The sequence below is a fragment of the Gambusia affinis genome, linkage group LG02, assembly GCF_019740435.1.
Source record: "Gambusia affinis linkage group LG02, SWU_Gaff_1.0, whole genome shotgun sequence".
Lineage (NCBI taxonomy): Eukaryota > Metazoa > Chordata > Actinopteri > Cyprinodontiformes > Poeciliidae > Gambusia > Gambusia affinis.
In genome coordinates this window covers 1788730-1816262 of record NC_057869.1, presented here as the reverse complement: position 1 = coordinate 1816262, position 27533 = coordinate 1788730, and the positions used below count along the sequence as shown (strand labels likewise).

At 38.1% G+C, this 27533-nt stretch overlaps 2 protein-coding genes and 1 long non-coding RNA gene across 4 annotated transcripts in view; 2 read left to right on the top strand and 1 right to left on the bottom strand.

The window, feature by feature from the left end:
* The first annotated feature begins 219 nt into the window (after positions 1–219).
* On the top strand, positions 220–2073 carry LOC122824395. Its single transcript, XR_006369493.1, has 3 exons — positions 220–652; positions 1186–1238; positions 1347–2073. It is a non-coding gene; the product is annotated as an uncharacterized LOC122824395 (long non-coding RNA).
* Positions 2074–2659: 586 nt separating this feature from the next.
* si:ch211-71n6.4 (para-nitrobenzyl esterase) overlaps positions 2660–27533 on the top strand; it is a 36622-nt gene continuing 11748 nt past the window's right edge. Inside the window, exons 1-5 of one of the 2 annotated variants that reach the window (XM_044104922.1) lie at positions 2660–2761; positions 5228–5501; positions 6796–7216; positions 8565–8672; positions 10092–10288. In XM_044104922.1, coding sequence (XP_043960857.1) covers positions 5235–5501; positions 6796–7216; positions 8565–8672; positions 10092–10288 — 993 coding nt within the window. In that variant the 5' untranslated portion in view covers positions 2660–2761; positions 5228–5234. The remainder of the gene's footprint in view (positions 2762–5227; positions 5502–6795; positions 7217–8564; positions 8673–10091; positions 10289–27533) is intronic. The other variant, XM_044104934.1, reaches the window with a different exon arrangement.
* On the bottom strand, positions 10296–17773 carry LOC122824375 (E3 ubiquitin-protein ligase TRIM21-like). The gene is made up of 2 exons (XM_044104964.1): positions 16499–17773; positions 10296–14972 (listed from the first exon to the last, which is right to left on the bottom strand). Exon 2 carries the CDS (start codon positions 14961–14963, stop codon positions 13341–13343), a length of 1623 nt encoding a protein of 540 aa, XP_043960899.1. The 5' UTR covers positions 14964–14972; positions 16499–17773; the 3' UTR covers positions 10296–13340.

Sequence of the window (27533 nt, the reverse complement as noted above, 5' to 3'; positions counted from 1 at the left end):
TATTGTTTATTTTCTCATTTACTTTATCAAGCCACTTTTTTTATTTCTTTAATTATTGCCATTTTTTGCAGGATTAGTCCTCCATACATCACAAACCATCCTAAGTCAGGTTCTTCTGCTTTCTCTTATTTCACTGTCATAGTTTTGACATCTGATCAGAACATCAGCAGCAAAAGAAAATCCTTAAATATTTTTGGAAAAGAAGAAAAGATGCAGATGTTTATTTCATGTTGCTGCAGTCTTCAGCGCCGGTTCAGAATAATCCTGGGAGTAACTGGACGTGATGAATGTTTCCTACCAGGAGGCTAAACGAGATTCTTAAACCATCAGTGACAATAATATCCAGCTGAGGGAAACCGGATCCAATCCGTGTGAAGGTTTTCAGAAACATCGGCGCTGCTAAACGGATTCTGAGTGAGAAATGTGAGGAAACCCAAAGCAAGTCGTCTCCACTAGGAATAAAAACAACAAACCGCTGCAGAAGCTGCAGGTTCAGGATGTGGTTCATCTCTGTTAACAGAGAAAAGATCAATCTGCTTGATTAGAGCTTTATTTCCTCCCCAGTGGCTCCAGCTGAGCAGGAAACAGAAAGATGTTTCAGTTGTGTGTGGTTTCCAGCTGTGGCTTCTGGCTGCCCTGACGGCCACTGGAGGTAGGAAGACAGGAGGAGGAAATGTCAGACAGAAAAGGTTCTAGAAAACACAAGGAAAGTTTGAAAAATAGAACATTTTTATAAAAAAAGGAAAAATCTGAAATTTTTACATTAATCTCAGAAATTTTCTAAAAAAAAAAAAAACTAAACAAAAAAATTATTTATGAGGTTTAAGAGACAAAAATTTTCTAGAAAAAAGTCCAGAATTTTGAGATCAATCTCAGATATTTGATAGAAAACAAAACAATTTCTAAAAGTGGAAAATTTTTTCTTTTTTATTAGAAAATTTCTGAGATTAATGTAAAAATTTCTGAGTTTTTTTCCAGCAAAATTTCAACTTTTGGAGTTCAGAAATTTTTTTAGTTTTTCCAGAAAAATTTAAGTTTTTATTGCAGAAATTTCTCCTCTTTTTTTTTTCTATGTACGGTGGTTCTAATACGCCATCGTACCAAGATGCTTGGAAAATGTTGCCTTATTTAGTTTTTAGTTTTTAGTTTTATCAGTCTAATAGTTTTTACAGTGTTCACTGTCAGGCCTCTGCAGAGCTGAAGGATTTACTGCTGATGAGGAAACTCAGACATTTCAGGTGTGTAGAAACAGGGATGCATCTAAAAGCTGCAGGTCAGCGGCTCTGGGGGTCATGGGCCCCTCCACCCCCCCTGGTTTATAGCTAACAACCTCTTTCCACCCCCAGGATGAAGGTGTGTTTGTTTCGCTGTTATTCGGCGCTGGAGCAGCTGAGCAGGCGAAAAGCAGCTTCAGTTCCTGCAGTCAAAGCGCCACTGAGGGCGTCTGATCGAGACACTCACCATTGATCTGGATGGATTTTACTGTCATGTGGTTTGTGTTAACTCTGCGGTTACATCCACTGGCTCAGTGGAGATGCTGCGACCTGATAGAGCAGCGATACGAGGCTGAAGATCTGGAAACACAAAGCTGATGATGTGATGAAGATTTCTCTCAAAGCAGCTCCTTCTGCAGGTGGAAGCCGTTTTTTGATTTTCACAAATGAATCAAAAGGTTTTTCAAATCAAAACCATGTCAGGGAATCTGTAATGTCTAAATGGTAATTCAGTTCAGATTTGATCATTCTATAGACTTTAGTTCTATGGCTTCTCCAAACCCTGATTCCATTGTTAAAAATGAAGAGTTTTAACAGAGAAAATAATGGAGATTCATTTTTCTAAATCATATTCTCACAAGGTTATTCAATCGCTAATAAATGCCACCAATTGCAAAACAAATATCTAGGCAGCAAACTAAATATTTAAAATATTTTATTTTTTTTTACAGCCTCACTTTCTGTCAGGTATTACTTTAGCAGTAAACATCTACATGTTCCTTGTATATTTAATGCCTCACACAGGAAGCTCATTTGTAACTCACCACCTCCTGTCTCCATTTTAATGTTTAAATAATTCCCATCTTTGTGAAGAAGTGGCCAATATAAACGTGGCAATGTTTTAAGTATTAATAAAATACCTTTGGTATGAAACACTGTGACATTACTGCTGGTGCATCTGAAACTAATACTGATTTATATTCAACTAAGGAAGTTAAAGGTGTTATCTGCTGCAGGTAAACTGCTTGTCATCTTTCAACAGAACCTCCTTTCAAAAATTCTGAACGTTTCCTGTAAATAGATTTATGTTAGAATGTTCAAATTGCCTTTAATACCATGATTTTTTTTTCTCTCACTAGGGGGTCTTTTTGTGGGCTCTAGTGTCCCTTATATGACAGTAGGCTGACAGGAAGGGGGAAGACATGCGGCAAATATCGGCCGGGTCCGGGAATCGAACCCGCGACGGCCGCTTCGAGGACTAAAGGCCTCCAAATGTGGGTTGCGCTATCCCCTACGCTACCACAGCACGCCCCATAACATGATATTTTATTTTATTTTCTATTACTTTTCAATCGACATTTGCTTGTTTTAAAAGGTTTTATTTACTCCTCGCTGTCCTTCATCCTGTCCTCTGTGGGTGTACTGTCCCCTTAAATGTCCTCATGAGGGAAAACTACTGCGCATGCGCACTCGGACTGGTCAAAACTGCGTCAACTTCAGGGTTTGACAGCTAAACTTTCTAAAGATTTGGGAAGTTTTAGGACATGGTGAGTCATTAAACTTTTCCTTTCGTGTTTTGTTTATTTCATCCAGAATGTTCAGCTTTAATTCTGCAGTAAATGTGAGTTTATGGGAGCGGCAGGAAACCGGTTTAAACGCGATAAATGAGTTTATTTCTCAATGTTTACAGGATCGTTTTTCTGCTCTTTGAGAAACTTTTCTCGGCTTAGCTTTTCTACTCCGTCAGTTTTCGTCCCCTGAATTTAATAATTTATTTACGAATTCATATTGGGATAAGAATGAATGCACGTTTGCTGCTTTTGTTCCTGTAAACACGGAGTTTCTAGGTGTTTTATTGGTTTAACTGGCTGTATTGTGTCACGACTTGTTTTCTCCTCCCAGCATGTCTCTGCTTGTTTCCTCGCATTGTGTTGTTTTCCTGGACGGTTATTCAGGATCTGCAACAGTTGGGACAAAAAAAAGCACATTTTTGACCTTAGTTCAGCCAAATAAAACGTGTTCAGAGCCGCCAATGTTACATGACATTTTGGGAAAAGACAACGTTGATTTTATATGAACAGCAGGAAATTTGTTGCCGTTTGTACAGAAACACAATTTTATTTATACTTTTAGGTTTTGAAAGAGGAAAACACACAATGTTCGCAAAAACTGGACGATATATCTAAAAAAGTTTTCTTCTCTAATGAGAAGAAGAAAATTTAAAAACATTTCTGGTGCCATTCTTTTGTGGAAATTCAATAAATAACAAAAATAGCTATTTTAAAAAAAACTTATATCTATGTATAAAATTATTTATTTGTTGCAGTTTTTTGGTTAAAGTTTGAATCTGTGGGGTAAAATCAGATTTTTACTAAACATTTAAGGGTAAGAGCACAGAACTGTGCAAAAGTTTTAAACCAGCCTTCATTTCCGTGGATTCTGGGCTTTATGTTAATCGTTCAAAGTGACGCGGATCAGCAGGTTTCTCACGTTTCTTTGGACCACGGCTGCTTTTTCACTCGGTACCAGTCCAACCCGAACTGGACTTTAGTTCTGCTCCATGAATCGTCCGTCCGTCCATTGCAGCTCTCTGGGCCGCTGCAGGTTGAAACTGAACATTCAGGATCCTAAACTCAGCAGACAACTCGGCAAATAAAATGATTTACTAATGAATATCTTAAATATACAAACCATTTAGTATTAATGCTCTTAAACCTTAAAAGTTAGCATTTTACTGCTTTGTTTTGTTTTTTGCGTTTTAATCTAATTCACCGTTTTGTCTTAAATTTTGTTTATGTCATAATCCATTTTATTTAAGTTTCAGTTTTATTTTGGAAAGAGTTCAGTTCCAGTGTGATTATTATTCCATTATTGTTCTTTTATAAAAACATATTGCCTGAAATATTCTCTAAACTAAAAATATTATCGTTTATCATTAGGATGCACTGATTTGTTGGGAAATTTGGGAAATCAGTGATCGGCTGATTTTTACATGTGAAAACATCTTAACTACGGATTTAATCTACCTGAGCAAAGGTATTTCAATCAACTGCTACCTGCTGCTGCTCTGCTGTGAGAGAGGCTGGACCAGGTTAAACGTTTGCAGTTCACAATACTGATCTCACTGTTGGCAACTGATCGACTTTCTTGATATTTAGCAACATTTTAGACAAAAAAACAAAACAAAAAAAACAGTGTCAGCCAAAATTGGAATCGACAATTCAGGATTTTTAATAGATTGGTGATCGGCCAGAAAACTGCGATCGGTGCATCTTCATTTATCACAATAATTTACTGGTAATTTATTGTTTACTGTGTCAGTCCTGGTCATGTCGCTGGTTTTTCTTATAGTCGTAGTAAAACGAATCGTAGATGTTTTGGTTCTGATCTACAGAAAATGAATAAAGTTATAAATATTTAGATTTTATATTGAGATTTATTTTATATTGAGTTGGTGTTGGGGTGGGCATTTATCATATAGTTCATCATTTATTATAACAAATTTATTATCATGATGAATTTCAGTTATTGATGGTAAATAAAGAAAAAACTGACAGTAATTTTGTTATTTTTCCACCATTTGTTCCATAAGAGCTTCAATAAATATTAATAAATTTAAAATCTGATTCAATGTAATCACTATATGCAGTTTAATGTTTTAAATCACATTTATTTTTTAAGTTAGTGGCCAGAATCCTGAATTTATCTCATAATTTAAACTTTTTATCTCAGAAGATTAAATTATGAGAAAAAAATATCAAGATTATTATTTTTCTTCATTGGTTCAAGTTCTTTTCTGTATCGTCTCTATTGATCCTTAGGTTTTATTTTTTAGCATTTTATTGTGTTTTTATATACATTTTTTAAAATTCTTTCTTATCTTATGTTCAGCTCTGTGGTCATTGCTCACTGTTGCCTTATTTTGAAAACTAATTCTCTGGATAAATCCTGATTATTCACCGGTTCTTTTGATGGAAATCTCAGTCAGAGCTTTTTGCTGTTTTCTCCTCCAGAGCGAAGATGGATGAGGACGATGCATTCGAGGCCCCTCGGAGGAACGAGTACCGCTACCTGGTGCAGGAGGACGAGGACGAGGAGGTGCAGTACGTCCGGCGCCGGCACTACATCAGCCCCTTCCTGGTTCTGTCCAAACGCTGCATCTTCCTGATCTGCCTCGGCGTGGTCGCCCTGCTGGCGCTCGCCGCCTACCTGGGCTACGTGGCGCAGACGCTGCCGCCGGGACGCGCACAGGTGTCGACGGACTGCGGCGAGTTCAGAGGAAAACATGTGAGTTGAGACTCAACAGGCTGAAAACTCAAGAAATATTTCATGTGAGAAACTCCAGGATAAAGTCAAATGTAATTTATAATAAAATATCAGATCGGAAAGAAAATCTGATCTGAACGAATAAAAACAGGAAACGATTGCTGCTGATGTCAGCACAAATATCTGCATTTCTTATTTTTATCTCCAGTCTCAGTTTCATTTCCCTTTTTCAGACTTTAGAGCTGAAAGTCTGAAAACTCTCCTTAGGAGAAAATACTAAAGGTGGTGCTGGTGGTATTTACTTCTGAATAAATACTAAATATACAAATAAATAAATATACAACAAACAAATAAATATACAATAAAATGTTTCTTCAACTTATTTTTTTATTTTTTCCCATTTTATAAATTAAATTTGATGAATCTGTACTGACAGGAAATCCCAGGTGTGACCAAAATAAACCTTTAGTGACTTCCTGTTTCCATGTGGTACAAATATTAGGCTGTTCAAAATGGGAAAGACAACAAAACATTCAGGTGAGACAGACGTGTGAAATGGCTACAGGAAAGCAGCTCCTGGTCTCGACTCGTCCTTCACCTGGGAGGTTACAAACAGCTCTAAAGCTGCCGGCTGGGCAATTTGGTGTCGCCATGGCAACCATTAGACATCATGTACAGGTCAACCAGGTCGGTTTCAGAAATGAAGGAAGCTTATTTACATCCAGATTTCCCACCTCTGGCTTCTCCTGATGCAGGTTGTCAAAGTCGAACATTTTCATCTTTTCCAACTCAGAAATATCCAAATTTTTATTTATCTAGGAAATTTATGAGATTAATCTTAAAATTTCTGACATTTTTGGGTTAAATTTACTCCTTTCTTTTCTGTGTACAATAGATAGAAATGCTCTGTCACTGAATGGTTTTTTCTTCTAAATAAAAAAATATCAATGAATTATTCAAAGTATAATTTTACAAAATATCACGCAGACTAAATTAGATTTTCAGATTTTTGAAACAGTTCAGAATTTTCAGGACAATAAATTGGGATTTTCTATGGAATCAATATTTTCCCTTTTTTTCTGTATCTTTAGTTCTTTGCCTGAAAAGTAAAAAAACTGTTTTTATTGGCAGCATAAGAGATCAACACAACGTCGACCTTCTGATCGTCTCAGATCAGATAAACAAACACCTGAAATCAGGAAATAAAAATAAAAGTCAGAACCTGGGTCATTTAAAATCTCCATAAATAAAGTTTGCAGCAGTTCGGTTTTAAAGCGGCGGTGCATTTCTGGATATCTTCATTTGCATTTTGCAGGAAAATGGCGCCTACTCCTTTAAGGGCATTCCCTTCGCCGCTCCGCCGGTCGGTGAGCGGCGCTGGGCTCCTCCGTCCGACCCGCCGTGTACGCAGGGCGTGACGGACGCCACGCGCTTCCGCAGCGTCTGCGCTCAGCTGCGGCCGATGTCGAGCGCCGGGAAGGCGATCGGCCAGGAGGACTGCCTGTTTGTCAACGTGTGGACGCCCACGCTGCGGCCGGACGCCGCGCTGCCCGTCATGGTCTGGATCCACGGGGGATCCCTGCAGACGCTCAGCGGCGGCGAGCCCGGATACTCGCCCACGGAGAAGCTGGCCGCCGACACTCAGCTGGTTTACGTCAGCTTCAACTACAGACTCAACGCTTTCGGCTTCCTGGCTCTGGAGGTGTTGAGAGAAGGTTCTCCAAGAAACACCTCAGGTCAGTCAGACGGTTTGAAATGTCAACTGTATTTATTCTGAGATCCCGACTCTCTCTCCCCTCTATACTCCTAAAATAAATTAGTGTTGTAACTATTTACAGTACAAGGAAGAAAGGGAAGGAGAAATAGTTTTTATTACTATTATTTTTACTTCTTAAATATTAAGCTGTTAAATTTGACCCAGAAGTTTGTGAAGTTTTCTGAGACTGTAATGAGAAATCAGTACAAAATCTGAACCAACAGCCAGTGATGGGCACCACTGGATAAAAAGTTAGCTTTCCTAAACATAAACGTTACTTCCTGTAACGTTAAAGTGCTAAACCAGTATAAAAATCTAGCTGAAGCTGATCCTGTTGGTGAGCCACTACTGCTGTATTTCTATGAAGTTTCCTTTAGTCTTGAAATGTCTGTAACTGGATTTAATGCTCAGATTTTAATATATAAACAAATGTTTCTCCTTCCAGACTTTATTTTCTGTTGCTTTCTCAACCTGATAAATTTCTAAAGATCTGTTGCTCCAAACAGTTCAAGTGATAAATGAATAATTAGCTCCGTTATTAGCAGATAGCGATATTGAACCCTCCACCGGCAGCATCATCTGTACTTGAATATGTCGTTTTGTATCACGTTTTGTTTCTTGTGCATCACTGGAGTAACAACGGGATGCTTAGCGTGACTGAATCATGTTGTGTGGGTCACTGTGCAGTCAGAGCTGGAGTCCCAGCATCATTTATGGACAAATAAAGGCACCAGAATAAAAATAAATGTTTTTTTCTTTGCAGCTCAGTGAAGTTGAGGAAGTGACGGTTCACTGCCGGGTTTCGACTGCACTCTGCTGAATTAAGAAACTTCTAATGGCCTTTTGATCACCAGCTCTTTCCTCTCCTGGAGCCCTTTTAATATTTATGATGTTTACGTTGTGCTGCTGCTGCTGCAGCCTGAAAACACGCCTCCATTAACATTTGAATACCTAATGAAGGTTAATGCCATGTGGATAAATGGAGCTCATTTCCGGGTTAATGTTGGCGAGTCCGACCGGGAAACTTCAGTTACATAACCCAGAACAGCGCTGACCTTGATGTGAAGCGACCCGGTAAATGACGCTGTGATGATGATGATGATGAGGAGGAGGAAGAGGAGGCGAACCACTTGAGTCGTTTTCCTCCTCCATCAGCTCGTTTCTAATTCTGGTTCCTCCTGGTTCCGGCCCAGTTCTGCCCTCCCTCAGCTGCAGATCAGTGAATTTAGCTCATCCACTGATCTGGTTTCATTTCTGACGGTGAAAATGGGCCAGTGGAAAGAAATCCAGTCCCTCACAGTAATCGATGCCTTTCCAACCCTCCACAGGGAACTACGGTTTCCTGGACCAGATCGCGGCGCTGAAGTGGGTCCAGAGGAACATCCGCGGGTTTGGAGGAGACCCTGGAAGAGTCACGATATTTGGTCAGAGCTCAGGTATGGAAGCAGGACGTGTCACCGGGTCGGACTGTGAGATCAGCAGCACAGATCTGCTGCTGCTTCATCATGAGGTGGAAGGAAAACCTGAAGAATTCAGAGGAAGTGCGACTGCTAAATACTTCCTGACCCAAAATGGAGAATTTAGAGATTTGATAGATAGAGGCAGAGGGTTATAATAATATAATTTGACTTGTTTTAAGGATAATCAGATTGAAAGGTTCTGGTTCTGAACCTTAAAATGGATTGGATCAATAGTTCTGCAGAGGTTCTGAAGCTGTAACAAGGTTTTTACTGTTTCTGCCCAATACCTGACCAGGTGTACAGCATGTCTCCTAAATCATGACCTTTGACCCAGTTATTCAGTCAAAGGTCCCTAAACTCAGGAGATGAAAAAAAAAAAAATGAACCCGATCTTTTACGTTTTATTGCAGCCGGTCACAAAAACACACTTTATTTTCTGCCATGAACCTTACAGCCCCGTCATGCTGCTGTTTATTTTATGGAGCTAAAATGGGGCCAAAAACTTAGTTCGAGAAAAATGATGGAGGTCAATATGAGACATAAAGTTTGTTTTAAAAAATTACAGAGCTAAATTGTGGCCTTTTTTTCAATTGGAGAAATAAACTGCACCCATAAAGTTTTTAATAAAAACAATATGGAGCTAAATTGGAACCATTATGTTTGTTTAAAAATCATTATGGAGCTCAGCTGGGCCATAAAGATTATAAAAAATACATAATATAAACCACATAGACTATGGTTTATTTTAAGAGCATGGACCAACATTGGACCAATTAAGTTTGTTTAATTGGAGAGTTAAATTGCAGCCATACAGTTTATATCAAAAACAATATGGAGATAAATTGGAGCCATAAAGTTTGTTTATAACAATTACAGAGTTAAGTTGGGGACAGAAAATTAAAAAAATATAAAGCTAAATCTCAATCATTAGGTTTGTTTAAAAATTATGGGGCTAAATTAGGGCCATAAAATCTATTCAAAAAAGTTTTTTTGAAACTAAAAAATTATTTGCCAATTTGAATTTTTTTATTTTTTAGTAAACTTTTTGCTTTAATTTAAAAATTTCTTTTTCAAACTGAAAAAAAAAACAAAACTTGAATCTGGCCTCTGATGAGCAGCCATAAAAATATTTTCCTTTTCCATTCAAAAGTCTTTAAAACATCATGGTGGTATTTACTTTTCCATATAATAGTGATGCAGCTCAGACTGAGAGGTGTTGAGAAGTAAAGTTTGGTAAGCTAGGCTAGCAGGCTAATATCTGGTTTACTATAATAAATGGGACAAATGTTGAGTTACCTTCTATTCAAAGTCTAATTTTTAGAGTGTAAGTGGAGCAGAAATGTATTTCATGAAGATGAACTGCAGCCTCTTGTGTGTTTCCTCTGACCGTTGGAGGCGGGACTTCGGTCTGGACCTTGATGACGTCGCCGCTGGCCAAAGGTCTGTTTCACGGCGCCGTGGATACGAGCGGCTCGTACGTTCTGAACGCGACGCTGGAAAAAGCCGAATCGGACAACCTGGTGTTCCTGAAGAAGACGGGCTGCAAAAACCTGACCTGCCTGCGAGGTCTGCCCATGACACAGGTGCTGCAGGTAAGAAACGATCGTCTGCAGGTGTGAAGCAGCAACACGGTGACACCTGCTGGCCTGCAGAGCCAGTTCTAAAAACAGCAGCTGTATCAGGGAGCGCTGCCAAAGAAATATGTTTAATTAAATGTTTTTACAGTGGAGTAATACCATTTGTTTATAATCTAGAATTTAAATAAAAATGAATTATAAAAATGTTTAAAATAACTTGTTTAGCTAAGAGGTTTTCCTTTAAGTAAAAAAAGAAAACAAGAGTGTTTGGATTTCTATTATCTAATCCTCTTGGCTTTTAACAAAATCATGGAGAAAAAGTATTTTTAGTGCCAAACATCTTGTACAAAGTGCTGATCAGTGTGAGTCTGTGAGGTTGGTACAACAAAGCCTGAATCTCGTTGGTCAGTTTATTTTTGTTTACTTTGCAGCGTGGAGCTTTTTCTGTCAGCTAAATGAATGAGTGGAGTTTGATCCTCTGGAGTTGTAGGAGCTGCTGTTTGGACTTTATCTGAGCTTTTCACTGTGTGTGGATTTATCTCCACAGCAGACAGAGAGAGATCTCCAGTGTGGACAATTATCTTCTGTCCATTAGGTTCTTGATGTGTGAGGTTGAAGAAGAGTCAGAGAGTTGAATTCATGAATTCCATTTATTAAGACTAAAATACAGCTGGCCTGTTGTTCCTGCTGTCCTTATGGGCTAACAGGGCAAAATGCACCAAACAACAGTTTGTAATTCCCCGTTAGCCTCCAAGCTGCTCCCTAACGACGACGTTCCCTAACGACGACGTTCCCTAACGACGACGTTCCCTAACGACGACGTTCCCTAACGACGACGTTCCCTAACGACGACGTTCCCTAACGACGACGTTCCCTAACGACGACGTTCCCTAACGACGACGTTCCCTAACATGACGTTCCCTAACATGATGTTCCCTAACATGATGTTCCCTTTAGCTTTGCGCTCTATGTGAGTGCAGGTATGAATATGGAGGAAAACACAGGATTATTTATTCTTAACACCAGATTATAAACGTTTTTTTATGGTTTGTGAACTGAAGAGCTGACTGATGGCTGACGTCCTGGAGAAGTGACACATTTTCTGATCTTAGTTCCCAAGTTTGGCAAAAGATTTACAACAACACAAATTTAAACCTTGAGCTTCTGGTGAAAAACATTAAAACATGGAAATAAAACCGTATCAATGATAACTCTCAGTAAAAGTTCAATTACATGGCATTTACTGTGTAAACTGGTGCTTTAAGTGGAAAAACACAAGTGATGGTACTTCTTAACCTTTAACCTTTAACCTTTAACCCCCTAAATCACCAAAACCCCTGAAGAGATGAACCCAAATCAAATCAGCTGCTGTTCTTGAACCATTTGGAGTTCATGCAGAAGTTTGGTCTCTTTATGAAGATGACAAGATAAATTTTCTATTTTTCAGTCAAAAATACTTTAACTCTAAATAGTTTGTAGTTTTTATGTTTGTAACACAAAAAATGTAACAAATTTTACTTCACCCAGATTTTTCATTTTCATTTCTTGTGAATGCACATCGAGTGTTGAATGTATGGAAATACAATAAATCTGTAGAATAAAGTTTTCTGCTCGTGGATTTTTTGTTTTGAAAAATAAAAACATTTATTTTTCAAAACAAGAATAAATGTTGTTTTGGACATGTTTAATTCTGAGGATGTACAGTTTGTTGTCCAATGGGCCATTCCTCTAAAACACCTGATTTATAAACTTCTGTTGACTGAAACTCCTCAGAGCTTCAACATGCAGAACGACCAGAGGAATCCTCACACAGACACATTATTACTGATACTGGAAATTACTTACAGTTATATCAATAAAATGGCATATCTGGGGTCAGGGGGGGTCAGATACAGTCAGACCTCCTCCCCCCTCTCACTGTCCGTCCATCAGCCTCCCATCCTTCCCCCTAACGGTTCGCAGCCATTTCATAACATTATTGGTTGAATACGGTGTCGATCTATAGGGGGCGCTGTAGGCTGCCCAATAAAAGCGTCATAATGAACTCCGGCAGAGTTTAAACCCTTAAATAAAACAGGAAAACCAGCTGGTGGTTCCGGTGCCGGTTGATGGGTTTTAATGTCGTAAATATATGAGAAAGAAACACGGAAACAGAACCTGGTTATTGATTCATAGATCAATAGTTTTATTACAGATATTTCAAAGAACAAACTGGTTCTTAATTAAATCATGACATAAAAAAATAAAGACATGAAATAAAATGTCATTACAGAAATAAATCCATTAGTGCCAATTATTTGAAATTAGATGAAACATCTAGTTCTTTGCTTCGTTCTGTATCCAGTTTTTCTGTTTGAGTTTTGTTCTCTGTGTAGCAGAGCAGCAGTCAGGAAGCATATCGATGTAACACCTGTTCTAACGAGAAAAGTCCTGGTATGTTGATGGGCAACATTTAGAAGTGCTGGTGAAACCACTGCAGACTGAAAGAACTGATGTTTCCTCTGGGAAAGGATGGATCTATATATATAGCTCTATTATCTGTGGAAGAATGTCTGTTAATTTCTCTGAAGGAAACACATAAAGACTTTAACAATCTGCTTTGTTGACGTGACCACAGCACTGCCAAAGCAAATGTAGAAAAATCTACAATCAACATAAAGTATTAAAAATCAGCCACTTAACAAAATGAAACATTAATCAACATTTTAATGTAACAATGGCAAAATGTAAAACTACAATAATTGATTGTGTGTTAAATAACTTTTCATTTTTAATTATCTAAAACACTTTAAATCACCTTGTTGCTGAATTTGATGAACATGTTGAAACATCAAATCAGGTTTAAAACTGATCATCAATAAAACAAGAAAAATGAAACAAAAGACACAATCAGTAGAACAATGAAATAAACTCTGAGATAAAACAATTTGATTTGACTTTATAACTAATCAGAAGCAGAAAATAACTGATTTCCTGCTGAGGATGTTTCCAAACTCTCCTCTCCAGCAGCAGGACTTCACCTGCAGAGTCACTCAGATTCACCTTCATCTTCATCTTCATTATCAGATCAACGATCAGCCTGATTAACAGGACAGATGATCAGAGGAGCAGAGTTTTTACCTCCATCATTTAGGCTGGGACTGAAGTATGGGTAGAGTTTCTCCTTGAAGCAGCAGCCAGTAAAGGAGTAGATCAGAGCTGCAGCATCTGCATCATAAAAGGAGACCAGACCCTCCTGATAATCCACAAACACCCCCACCTTCTGAGGACCAGGATGGAGATGGAGACGGACTGCAGGTCCAGCACGAGCTGAATACTCATTTCCATTTCTCAACCGAACAGTCCAGAAACCGTTCTGAGGACTTGCTGTGATTTCTCCCTTCCTGTTGATGGATTCTCTGGCCACTCCTAAATCCCAGTCAGTCTTTCCTTTAACCTGAACCTCAAAGTAAAATCTGCCTGAAGAGAAACTCTGCTGTCCTAAAACATTAACATAATAAGAAAATCTCTCTGGATTGTCTGGAAGATTCTTCCACTCATCTCCATGTTTCACCTGTTTTCCATCATCAGACAGGATGAGTTTAGGATGAGCTGAATCAGGATCCAGAGTCACATCAACAGCAAACTGCTGGATCCTCTTCATCTCCATCATCCTCTTCATCTCCTCCTGCAGCTGAGCCACAGCTCTCACTACAGTCCCCTCATATGATGGTGGATGAACTCTGACCTCTGTCCAGGTCTTGGTGGGTGGAGCATCTTTCAGGGAGGAGAATCTTTGGAGGAGGTGGAGGTGATCTTCATCCTGTGAGAGCTGCTTCACCTCAGAGCTCCTCTTCTTCAGCTCAGAGATCTCCTGTTCCAGATCTTTGATGAAGTCTTCAGCCTGTTTCTCTGTAGTTTCCTGTTTGTCTTGGATCTCCTTGAGGATCTCCTTCAGGCCTCTCTCAGCAGACTCTATCAGAGCCGTGAAGACCTGAACACCTCCAGCTTTCTCTCTGTCTGCAGCATCTTTACTGATCTTCACCGACTCTCTGATCTCCTGGATCTTCAGTCGTCTCTCCTGGATCATCTTCTGAACTTCAGCCTCCGTCTTCCTCAGCTCTGCCTTCTTTCCTTCAGATTCTTCTCCCAGAGGAACAAACTCGTGGTTCTTGTGGTCTAAAACAGGACAGAGGGAGCAGACGCATGTCTGGTCGGTCCTACAGAACAGCTCCAGAGGTTTATCGTGCTGCAGACACATCCTGTCCTCCAGGTTCTCCACCGGCTCCATCAGCTGATGTTTCTTCAGACGTGGAGCGGTCAGGTGAGGCTCCAGGTGAGTCTGGCAGTAGGAGAGCAGACACACCATGCAGGACTTCAGGGCCTTCAGTTTGGGTCCAGTGCAGACGTCACAGGGAACTTCTGGTTTGGCAGCTTGTTGCTCTGAGCTGCTGCTGGCTTCCTGCTGAGCTTCACCTCTGAACTGATCAACCATCTCTCTTAATAAAGTGTTGACTCTCAGCTGAGGCCTGGAGGCGAAATGCTCGTTGCACAGAGGACATTTGTAGGAAACATTTTCATCCCAGACCTGAGTGATGCAGGTTTTGCAGAAGTTGTGTCCACATGGTGTGCTGACTGGATCAGTGAACACATCCAGACAGACGGAGCAAAGAATCTGATCTTTAGACCGCAGGTTGCTGCCAGAAGACATTTCTGAACTCTGAGGACAAATCAGGGAAACTTCAGTTAAAACAAGTTAAATACTAAATACTCTAAACAGTATTTAGAGTTTTAGAGGCATGTTGGGCATTTTATCACAATCAAGGGTAAGACTTTATTTGAAGGTTTGTGCATAAAACTGACATGATGCTGTCATGAACATGAAGGAGTTTTTATGAATGTTTGATTGTTGTCATGAAGTGTCATTTGATAAATTACACTTTTAATGGACTTTTAATACAAGTTTTAATGTAACTTTGCATTAAAAATGTCATTATTTACAGAAAGACACTTCATGACAACATTCATAAACATTCATAAAGACTCCATGTTTATGACAGCATCATGTCTGTCTTCACCCCTTCAAATAGTGTTACCCAATACAGTAACTATTTTACCTCATGTTGTTATAAAAACTCTATTTGTCAATTATGATTTATAACGAGGTCAGCAGTTCCACCAGGTGTTTGCTAATTACTGCTGGCTAGTCTGAAGGAGCTGAGTCAGGGAGTCGTAGGGTTACGCTGCTCTGAAGCTCAGAAACTCAGAGGAGGAGCTGCGTCTGGAGGGCGGGGCTAAGTCCACCAAGGTGTTTTCCACAGCTGATTGGCTGCTGCTGTCATGGTGGCTCTCAGAGAGCCAATCACAGACAGGCTGGCATTAGGCCAAAGGTGAGCAACTCCAGGCCTCGAGGGCCGGTCTCCTGCAACTTTTAGATGGATCTCTACTTCAACTGTTAAATAATGAGGTCATTAGCAGAACTTTGGAGAACTTGACTGCATTTAAGAGGCGATTCAGCTGTTGGATCAATGTGTTGGACCAGGGAGACTCTAAGAGTTGCAGGACACCGACCCTCCAGCACCAGGAGGGCCCATAGGCTGATTTATTTGATGAAAATATCATAAACTTAATCAGGCCTGAACTGATCAAAACAGAACAGAGAATCCAGCAGAGCAGGAAACAAAACTGGGAACCTGAATAACTGGTGAAACTGGTTGGTGGCGAAACCCAGTTTGGTTAAATGGGTTTGATCACTGAGACAAAAGAGCTGAACTGAAGGAACTGGAACCAAGAAACAGGCCTGATAATAATCTAAGAAAATAAATCCATGTAGACAAGAAACAAAACACTAAATAAAACATCAACATAGCAACACTTAAAGAAACGATCAGCAAACATAAATATCATAAATGAAACTAATTAGGATGAAAATAGAAACCAAAACATCGATACAAGAACATGGAAATAATAATATAAAGGATAAACTAATAATCAGAACTGAAAAATAAACTATAAAACTCAACATGAACTGGAAAAACCTGATGAGGAAAGAGTAAAAAAACTGACAGAAAATGAAAAGATTAAACTAGAATAAACAGAACAGAAACTGTTCAGGAATGAAAACAACAGAATAACTTAGAAAAACAGACCAACTAAAAAAACATGATTCAAACCATCATCTGCTTCCCTTCAGATGATCCACAAGAAAAGTCTTAAGTTTCATCATTTCTGTTGGTAGAAACTCACCAGTATCAGTCTGTTGAGAAGAAAATCATAAAGTCACTTTGAAGGAAACGGAGGATTTTCTCCACAGCAGCTCAGAATTTGACCAACTTTTATTTTCATTTCTGCAGAGAAACGTTTTAATGTCTCTGTGTTGCTCCTCCTTAACATGAGTCACTTTAAAGGTGGAGCATTTTTATGTTTGGCACTTTTTCTGTAAGCTATAAATGAATGATCAGAGTTTGATTCCTCCTTCAGTTCTAAGAGAGCCCGTTTGGACCTGCCTGAGGTGTTTACCATGCGGTTCTGGTGGAGTCACCAGTTTATCAGGGTTTGTTTTGTACACAAAAGGAAACCTGGAGGGTCACCTGGTTGTCCGCCGTCTGCTGCTCCTCCTGAGCGTCGCATCCAGGCTGCAGGTTAAACAGTTAAATTTGGTCAAAACTTTTGCCAGAAGATTAAAAATTAAGCAAATATTGTTGCTTCACCTTCTTGTCCTGTGGATGTCCGACCTGAACCTGGGAATCTCCCGTCGGTGGGATCTGCTTTCATGTCTTTATTATTTAGCATCATTTGTGTAAAATTTCTGCTGTTTTAGTGTCCAGTCCTGTTGGAGGGTGTGGACAAAACTCTCACTGAACCTGATCTGCAGAACGTCCACGTCTCAAACACACATCATGTGTGTGTCGCACAAATACAGGGAACACGCATGTAACGCACATGGCCCACTAAAACAAAAGAGTTTTTCTTTTTTGAACACATTAATGCTAAATAATAAAGACATTCCCAGGGTCAGATGGTGTCTGAGACGTCCAGAGGAGGAGAAGGAGGTGAAGCAACAATGTTTGTTTTGTTGCTTTTTCTTTTCTTTTGGCAAAAGTTTTGACAAGATTTAACTGTTTAACCCCCAGTTTGAGCAGGATGCTCAGCCAACCAGATGACTTGTCAGCTCCTCCGTTCATGAAACCTCAAAAAGGTGCGACCCACCAGAACTGCACACAGTGAAAACCTCAGGCGGGATCCAAACGTCCACTCTTAAAACTACAGGAGGATCAAACTCTGATCATTTATTTTTAGCTACAGAAAAAACTCCAAGCTGCCAAATAAATAAAAATAAACTGAGCGATAACATTTAGACCTCGGCTTCCCCCACTTCTACAGACTCACACTGATCTGACAAGATGTTTGACACTAAATATATTGTTTTCCACCATTTTGTTTAAAGTAAAGAGAATTAGATAATAAAAATTCCAAAAACTATTCATTAATTTTTTTTACCTGAAAAGAAAAACTTTTCAATCTGATAACCAGGTCCAGTGTGTGTGTGTGTCCTCCAGTGTGTGTGTGTGTGTGTGTGTGTGTGTCCTCCAGTGTGTGTGTGTGTGTGTGTGTGTGTCCTCCAGTGTGTGTGTGCGTTGGTATATGTGATTTAGCAGGACATTTCGTCAGAATACACACCACACTAGAAGGACATTTTGAATTAGCAGGACAGGAGCGGTGTCCTGCTAAAACAGAGAAAAATCTAAAAACGTAGAAAGGTTTCTATTGGTCTATTAACCCCAAAAATGCAAAAAAAACGAGATGTCCGCTTAATACACATAAACCTGATTTTGTGTATAATCTGTGTATCACCACAGTGCCCCCTATGGCAGGTTTGTGTAATAGCAGGACCTCATGAATATTCACACAAGGTCTTAATCTGATTGGTTGTTTACCGGAAGGTCCTGCTAATTATTACAGTGTCCTTCTAATTCACGTCTTGCAATTTACACTGGGGATGAGTTGGCAATATGATTATTCTGTGCTATAAGATACAGAAATGAATATATATTTTGGTCAAATATTGTTTATTTAAAATATTATGACTAATAAATGTGTGACATAAGTGCATGGATTAAAAGAAATATAAACCATAAGAGAGCCATTTTTTCATCAAACTATTTATACACTCCACTGCTAACATTTTGTTGATTCTGGCTTGCTCTGCATCCATAGAACCAGAACCAAGCATTTTGAAGCAGAATTTAGCTTCAATGCACCACAAATCTTGAATAAAGCTTGAAAACAGCTGAAACAATGAATTCCTTTAAATCAAGGCAAAAACACAACTATTTACAATTGTTTCTGAATCTTAATCAAAGGTACATGTATCATTATATTTGATGTATATGATTTTAATTTTGATTTTACTTTGAATTTAATTTCTTTGTTTTTCTTTCTTAAGGTGAATGCACACCATGTTCTAAATTATTATGCAAATTGGATTTAACTGTTATAAAGATTACATTTTTGTTGTGCTATTAAATTTATAGATGGTATTGTGTGTCAGGGCTCTTTTAATCACTATAATTAATTTCGGATTAGTTTGTCTGGTGAGCTTAATTAAAGGAAATCTACTTAAGAAGGATGTTCCACATTATTAAGCAGGCCACAGCTTTCAAGCAATATGGGAAAGAGAAAGGATCTCTTTGCTGACCAAAATCATCAGATAGTGTAGTGCTATATGACAAGATATGAAAACATCAAATATTTTAACTGAAACTGAAGCATTATTGTACTGTGAAGAGATTTGTGGCTGATTTAGAACAAAGATGGGTTTGTATAGATAAAGGCAGAATGAGGAAGGTTTCTATTAGACAAATTCATCAAATTAAGAGAGCAGCTGTTAAAATGCCCTTACATAGCAGCAAGCAGTTACTTGAAGCTGGAACCACAAGGTGAAGGGTCCTCCAGAGGCTTGCAGTGCATGAACCTACTATTTGGCAGCTCCTAACCAGAGCTCACAAGCAGAACCAGTCGCAGTGGGCCCAACTGTACATGAAGATTGATTTTCAAACAGATTAGTTCACTGATGACTGATGTGCAACCCTGGATAGTCCAGATGTTCAGTAGTAGATTGATGATGGATGGCCACCAAATTCCAAAACAGCTGTGACATCAACAAGGAGGTAGTGGAGGCTGAAATCATGTGGAGAGAGCTGGTCAGCCCCTTCAGAGTCCCTGAAGGCTTGAAAATGACCTCAGCAAAGTATATGGACTTTCTGACTGATCACTTTCTTTCATGGTTCAGAAAGAAGAGCCATACCTTCCATACCAAAATCATCTCCATGCATGACAATGCATCATCTTATGCTGCAAGGCCACTGTGTATAGGCATGAAAGGGGAAAAACTCATGGTGAGGTCACCATCCTCCTCTGATCTCTGACCTCAACCCTACTGAGAACCTTTGGAGTTTCCTCAAACAGAAGATCCAAGGGTGGGATGCAGTTGATATCAAAACAGCAACTCTGGGAAGGTATTCTGACATCCTGCAATGAAATTCAAGCAGAAACTATCCACAAGCTCACAAGTTCAATGAATGCAAGAATTGTGATGGTGATATCAAAGAAGGGGTCCTATGTGAACACGTAACTCAGTCTATTAAGAGGTTTTTGATTGAATTAGGTTTTGATTTTAGTACTTGTGATGCTGCACATTCAAATATTGATTAGTTCAGAGAACTGTTTGCAGTTCTTTATAATCCATAAAATGTTTAGAAAATCTGCTGTGCATATTAATTTGGAACAGTGCATTTTGAGTTTCTTTTGAAAAATACTGTTCTCCTTGGGAGCTTTGTTCAGTAAAATTTTATTTATACTGTAGTAGTTCTTGACTTGACAATCATACTGACCATCATTTCCATTGACCATTTAATAAAATCTGAGAAGATATCAATTACATAATAATTTGGAACACAGTGTATGTTACTTGTATGACTTCTTAGTTCTGTGTTTCTTTGATGTAAAGCACTTTCAACTGCCTTCCAGCTGAAATGTGCTATACAAATAAACTTGACTTGACAGCAGTTTTCAGATCTTGCCAAAGATTCTCTGTTGAATTTATGTCTAGACTTTGACCTTGCCACTCTAACATGAATGTTTTTAAACCATTCCATTGTAGATCTGGCTTAATGTTTAGGGTCATTGTCTTGCTGGAAAGTGAACCTCCGCCCCAGCCTCAAGTCGTTTGCAGACTCCGGCAGGTTTTCTTCCAAGATTGACCTGTATTTGGCTCAATCCATCTTACAATCAAGAATGAAGAAAATAAATGTTTGTCAGTGGGGAAGGTGTGTTCAGAGTGATGTGCAGTGTCCATTCTCCACCACAAGTAATGCTTTGCATTTTGCCAAAAGTTCAATTTTGGTCTCGTCTTATTGTTTTTGCTGTATCCCAACATGGCTTCTGGCAAATTGCAAATGGGATTTTTTATGTTTAGGTGGATGGCCTTGTCTTGGTAGGTTCACAGCTGTGCCATTCTCTTTCCATTTCCAGATGATTCGTGGAACCTGTTTATAACCTAAGCCTGCTTTAAGCTTCTCCACAACTTTGTCCCTGAGTTGTCTGGTGTGTCCCTTGGACTTTGTGATGCTGTTTGCTTCCCAATATTCTCTTAACTAACCTTTGAGGCAGTCTTAGAGGAGTTGAACTTATACTGAGATTAGATTACACACAGGTGGACTATTTAGTCATTAGCAGTCATCAGGCAACTTCTGAAGGCAATTGGTCGCACTTAGGGAAAGGGGGCTGAAGATTTTGTACACTGCACTTTTCAGCTTTTATTTGCAGAAAATGTTTTGAATCATGTATAGTTTTGTTTCTACTCCACAACTATATGCCACTTTGTGTTTGTCTTTCCCATAAAATTCTGTAAAAATATGTTTGCGGTTGTAATGTCAGAAAATATGGAAAAGTTCAAGGGCTATGGATACTTTTGCAAACTACTGTACCTACAATAAGTAAGGCAAGTCCAATGAGAGAAACAAGGTCCAGCAATCAACAGCTATGCATTGACAGTTATCAAATACCATGCTGGAATGATAAGATGGAAAAGGAGGAAACTCAGTCCACTGATATAAGAATTCAAATGCTACTGATGATGAATGGAAAATTGTGCCTCTCAAGGTTGTAGCACATTGGAGTAGCCCTGTTCTTTCATTGAGAATTTAACTTTTTAAACTTTCATTCCTGCCTTTCTGGGGGAAATATAGCTTTTGTTTGGACAAAAGTTCCTTCTTGTTTTGATACTGTGTATTTGGACTGATTTTTGTAAATATTTTTTATACTTTGCTATTTTGTTATGATGCATAATCATAACAACAGGGTGTTTTACAATAGCGAGCAAACAATACTACCAATGGACAAAAGGCTTAGACTGAAACACAGCACAGAGGTGGTATTTATGGTGGCACACAAGCAGGTGCCTAGTACCGTAGCAATAGAGGCCAATCCACATAAGTGGATGACTTATTTTGGGCTGTCTAGCCCACAATAATAAATTTAGCTCTACATGGGATTGGGTGTCCATATGTTAGGTCATTATTTTATGACTTAGTGGTAGTGGAAGATTATTACATATTACAGGCTAGACCCAAGATGTTCAGTGTTTATTGTTGTGGTGTAAGTTTACAAAAGTTGGCAACTGTAGAGATTTACCATGGTGCTAAACATGGTGATTTAAAAGGAATAAATATTTTTCTGAGAAGAATTATGTCCACATATCATGTAAAAAGATAACTCTTTGTTTTTGGAATCATTAGGGCCCAATCAGCCCCAATATTAAAGATGAATTAATAATGCATGCCATGCAAAAGGTTAAAAAGAGTGTGGAAGGTGTGGGCAACAGTAGTGCCTGTGGTCACTGAAACCCTTGGGGTAATGACCCTAAACTGGAAGAGTGGCTCAAACAATACATCATCAGACCTCTTGATACAGAGAAGCACACCTTTGGGAACTGTTAATATACTGTGAAGACCACTCACACTCCAAGGCCTGTGGAGAGGACCCAAGCTTTTTTAAATTTAATTTCCTTTTAGGATCAATAAAGTATTTTGAATTTGAAAGACGGGATAACCACTCATGGAGTAATACAGAATTACAAATATAAATATAAAAAGCATTTATTTAAAAATATTTAAAGTGCAAAAATATTATGATTACTTATGTTACTGTTAGCACAAAACTTTAGATTGATATTTTGTCATTATCTCAATGTCACTACTCTGCATACATGCAGATTGTCTAAATAGTCTAATTTGTCTGTAGGCAGGTACATAAGACAACCTTTTTCTGCTGGTGTTGTCTGCCATTAGACAACAGTTTTGTTTTTATGATTTAAAGTGTTTTGAACACTTTATATCATAAAGTGATCTAGTGTGTGTATATATATATATATATATATATATATATATATATATATATATATATATATATATATATATATATATATGTATATATATGTGTTGAAATGTGCTATAGAAGTAAACTTAAATAATTGATTGAACAGAAATGATTAAAAGAAGTGACCTTCCTGATAAAAGATTAAACATTGCGGGTGAGAGATACCATCTTACTGTTGTTTCCTAATTAAAGAAAGATGTATGATAAACTATTTAACTTTGAAATATTGAATGAAAGTTACAAAATATAACTCAAATAAATTTGTTTTCTTGTTTCTGAAAAAAAATCTGACCTTGTGTGCTTCAGAAACAAAATGGATTTCTCCTTTTGTTGTACCCCTCCTACTCTATCAACATGGTACAGTCCATCAAGGCCAGGTGCAAGCCATTAGTATTAATTGAACTTCTTTTGCGTGGAAGAAGAGGTAAGACTCATACAGAATCTCTTAAGACATTTAAGTACATATTGATTTGTAATTCTGAAGAATGTTGTAGGTTACTTGATGTTTGGATGCACCAAAGCATCTGATTTGCTTCAGTTTAGCTAGTTATCACCAACCATCTTAGTCAGTGTACCAGAGTTTAAAGGGAAGGTGGCTCACTCCAGAATTAGACAAAACTGTATTTGGACATTTTCTGTGCATCAGTGAGTGATATTCTTTCACAGGCACAAATTATCCTTTGTAATAATCATTACTATTAAGATAATGTTTTAATATTTGAAGGTTTTGAGAACCTGTCAATAGAAAGTCAATTATGTAATACTGTGTACTTCAGTACAGGTTTTTCATACAATAAAATCAAATCATATTGTGTACAGCAGAGGTGTCAAACTCAAGGTCTTGAGGGCTTGTATACAATAACTTTTAGATGTGTCTGTGATGCCACATGGCTGGATCAAATGAGGTGGTCATCAGCAGGTCATCAACTTGACTGCCCTTAGAAGCTAATTCAGTCATATAATTCAGGTGTTTTGGACCAGAGGAACATCTAAAAGTTGCAGTACACTGCCCCTCGATGCCTGGAGTTTGACACTCCTGATTTAAAGCATCATGTTGTTACTCAACAACAAATTACTCTGATCTTTGCAGGAGATGTCAGCAACAAGGTCTCAGAGAGCAAAAAGAAATCCCAAACATGATGCCAGCTATTATTCTCCTTGGGTGAAGATAAAGAGGGATTTGATGTAAAATACATCAATTCATTTAAAGGTGAGTTGTGACTTTTTTACGTACAGGATTCCAGAGTTTATTAAAGGATTGTTTTTGTTTACTTTTGTCTTGCTTTTTGACTTTTAAACTATTTTTATACTGCACACTAGCATAGATCATATATATATATATATGTATAAAGGAGGACTGTGTTTTGAAATTCCAAGTATAAAAGAATGAGTGACATTTAGAAGCACCACTCAGCTGACAAACAAATGTTCAAGTAACACAGAAAGACCTCAAATTAGATCAATTAACTGATTTTGAAAAAAATTTAATAATCTCATTTGCTACTATTTGAAAGATATGCATTGTTTAAAGTTTATTCAACCTTACTCATTATGTTTACCTGCAGGTCGGGTGTGTTCAGCTGCCAGTGCTTTCAAAAGGAGATTTCCTTATTGAGTGCAGAGGAAGTCATAAGTAGGAAGGAACAAGAAAACCGATTGAAAATTTACCATGATGCACTCCAGGCTTTTATGTTTGATTTCAAGTTCAATGGACAACAGCTTTGGTATGTGACTGTTTTAATGTTGTTTTTTATTTTATATTTAATCAAAGTGATGTAAACATTTTCAGCTTCATCAGTAAAAGTAGTTTTAGTTGGAGGAGGAATATTCTTCTGACATGCAAACACCAAATATGCAAAATCATTTCCGTTGCATGGTATAATTATTCTTATAGCATACTTAATATTTTAGTGTTGATGCTGCCAGAGAACATGGATCATTGGGGAGGCTGGTAAATGATGAAGAGATGAACACAAACAACAAAATGAAAGTTACAAGGGTGGATGGAAGGCGTCATCTCTGTTTGTTTGCACTCAAAGATATTGGTCCAGGGAAGAAATGACTTATAATTGTAGTGATTCTGACTGGCTATGGAGAAGAAGGACAGTAAGTGTGAAAATACTATCACAAGTCATTCTACTAGCATTGAAAATATTTTTGAAGGAAATGTCAAGTTGTAGTACAGAGTTTCATTATAGTTGAAAACAAGAAGTGATTAGCAGAGTGCCTAAAAACCAGATTTTGGAGAAAGACTTAACCAGACCACCATTTCAACTTGTTCAGCGCTATCCAAAATGCTAGAAACTGTCATATGTAAATTAGTATATTTTGACCTTATATTAATGAACATTTTATAGCAGGAGACATATTTTGCAGTGTCAATAGATAAAATGTCTGTTTAACAATCAGCTGGACAGGTTCATTAAATAGGTGGATTTTATTTTTCTATGGACTCATTCAGTATACATCTCTTCATTTCAGATTTCCAAAGATGAATTGTGTCAGGCTGGTGATGTGGAAACATGCGGATCCTGTTCAACCAACCCTCCACAGGTAATTTTGGTGTCCAACGACCAACATATTATCTAAAACTAAGTCATTGAAATGATATTAAGTACTGTTCAAACACACAGGTATTGTCTAGTACTTGATATGTAAAGCTGCATTAAAAGGGAGGACAGAGGTTTGAAATTACAAGTACAAAAGAATGAAAGTTACATGTAGAAACGCCCATACACAGAGGTCCTGTGTAATACTCATCATGTAAGGTGCCAGAATAAGGAGGACATAGTTTTGAAAGAATGAAAGTGACATGTAGAAATGCCTATACACGCAGGTCCTGTGTAGTACTAAAAATGTAAGGTCCCTGAATAAGGAGGACTGTTTTCTACATTGGGAACAAACTCACATTCAATGAGTGTTCTTTACATTTCAGATTTCCAAAGATGAATTGTGTCAGGCTGGTGATGTGGAAACATGCGGATCCTGTTCAACCAACCCTCCAGAGGTAATTTTGGTGTCCAACAACCAACATATTTTCTAAAACTAAGTCATTGAAATGTTATTAAGTACTGTTCAAACACACAGGTATTGTCTAGAACTTGATATGTAAAGCTGCATTAAAAGGGAGGACAGAGGTTTGAAATTACAAGTACAAAAGAATGAAAGTTACATGTAAAAACGCCCATACACAAAGGTCCTGTGTAATACTCATCATGTAAGGTGCCAGAATAAGGAGGACATAGCTTTAAAATTACAAATACAGACGAATGAAAGTGACATGTAGAACGCCTATACACTCAGGTCCTGTGTAGTACTAAAATGTAAGGTCCCTGAATAAGGAGGACTGTTTTCTACATTGGGAACAAACTCACATTCAATGAGTGTTCTTTACATTTCAGATTTCCAAAGATGAATTGTGTCAGGCTGGTGATGTGGAAACATGCAGATCCTGTTCAACCAACCCTCCAGAGGTAATTTTGGTGTCCAACAACCAACATATTTTCTAAAACTAAGTCATTGAAATGTTATTAAGTACTGTTCAAACACACAGGTATTGTCTAGAACTTGATATGTAAAGCTGCATTAAAATGCAGGACAGAGGTTTGAAATTACAAGTACAAAAGAATGAAAGTTACATGTAAAAACGCCCATACACAAAGGTCCTGTGTAATACTCATCATGTAAGGTGCCAGAATAAGGAGGACATAGTTTTGAAAGAATGAAAGTGACATGTAGAAACGCCAATACACGCAGGTCCTGTGTAATACTCAAAATGTAAGGTCCCTGAATAAGGAGGACTGTTTTCTACATTGGGAACAAACTTGGATTCAATGAGTGTTCTTTACATTTCAGATTTCCAAAGATGAATTGTGTCAGGCTGGTGATGTGGAAACATGCAGATCCTGTTCAACCAACCCTCCAGAGGTAATTTTGGTGTCCAACAACCAACATATTTTCTAAAACTAAGTAATTGAAATGATATTAAGTACTGTTCAAACACACAGGTATTGTCTAGAACTTGATATGTAAAGCTGCATTAAAAGGGAGGACAGAGGTTTGAAATTACAAGTACAAAAGAATGAAAGTTACATGTAGCCCATACACAAAGGTCCTGTGTAATACTCATCATGTAAGGTGCCAGAATAAGGAGGACATAGTTTTGAAAGAATGAAAGTGACATGTAGAAACGCCTATACACGCAGGTCCTGTGTAATACTCAAAATGTAAGGTCCCTGAATAAGGAGGACTGTTTTCTACATTGGGAACAAACTGCATTCAATGAGTGTTCTTTACATTTCACATTTCCAAAAAGGAACCGTATCAGGCTGGTGACGTGGATGCATGGGGATCCTTTTTAACCAACCCTCCTGAGGTACTATTGGTCTCCATAGACCAACTTATTTTCTAAATGAAGTCATTAAAATGGTATTAACTACTGTTCAAACAAACAGGTCTTGTGTAATATTCATCATGTAAGATGCAGGTATATAGAGGACTGAGTTTTGAAGTTACAAAAAATTGAAAGTTACATGTAGAAGTGCACAGACACACAGGTCTTGTGTAATATTCAACATGTAATGTGCAGGAATATGGAGAACTGTTTTCTACATTGGGAAGAGACTCACCTTAAGCAAGTGTTCTTTACTTTTCAGTTGATTAACCCCATATTTTTTATATGTTCTTTTCAGCACAAAGTAAACACAAATGGGAAGGGGAAAGAGCTCAACAGAAAACTAAAACAGAAGGACATAGAGACCCATGAAAAAGAAACACAAATAAAAATTCTGGTAAATCACCACACCTACACAAGTCTTGAAACACCAAGCTAGTTAAGCTCAAA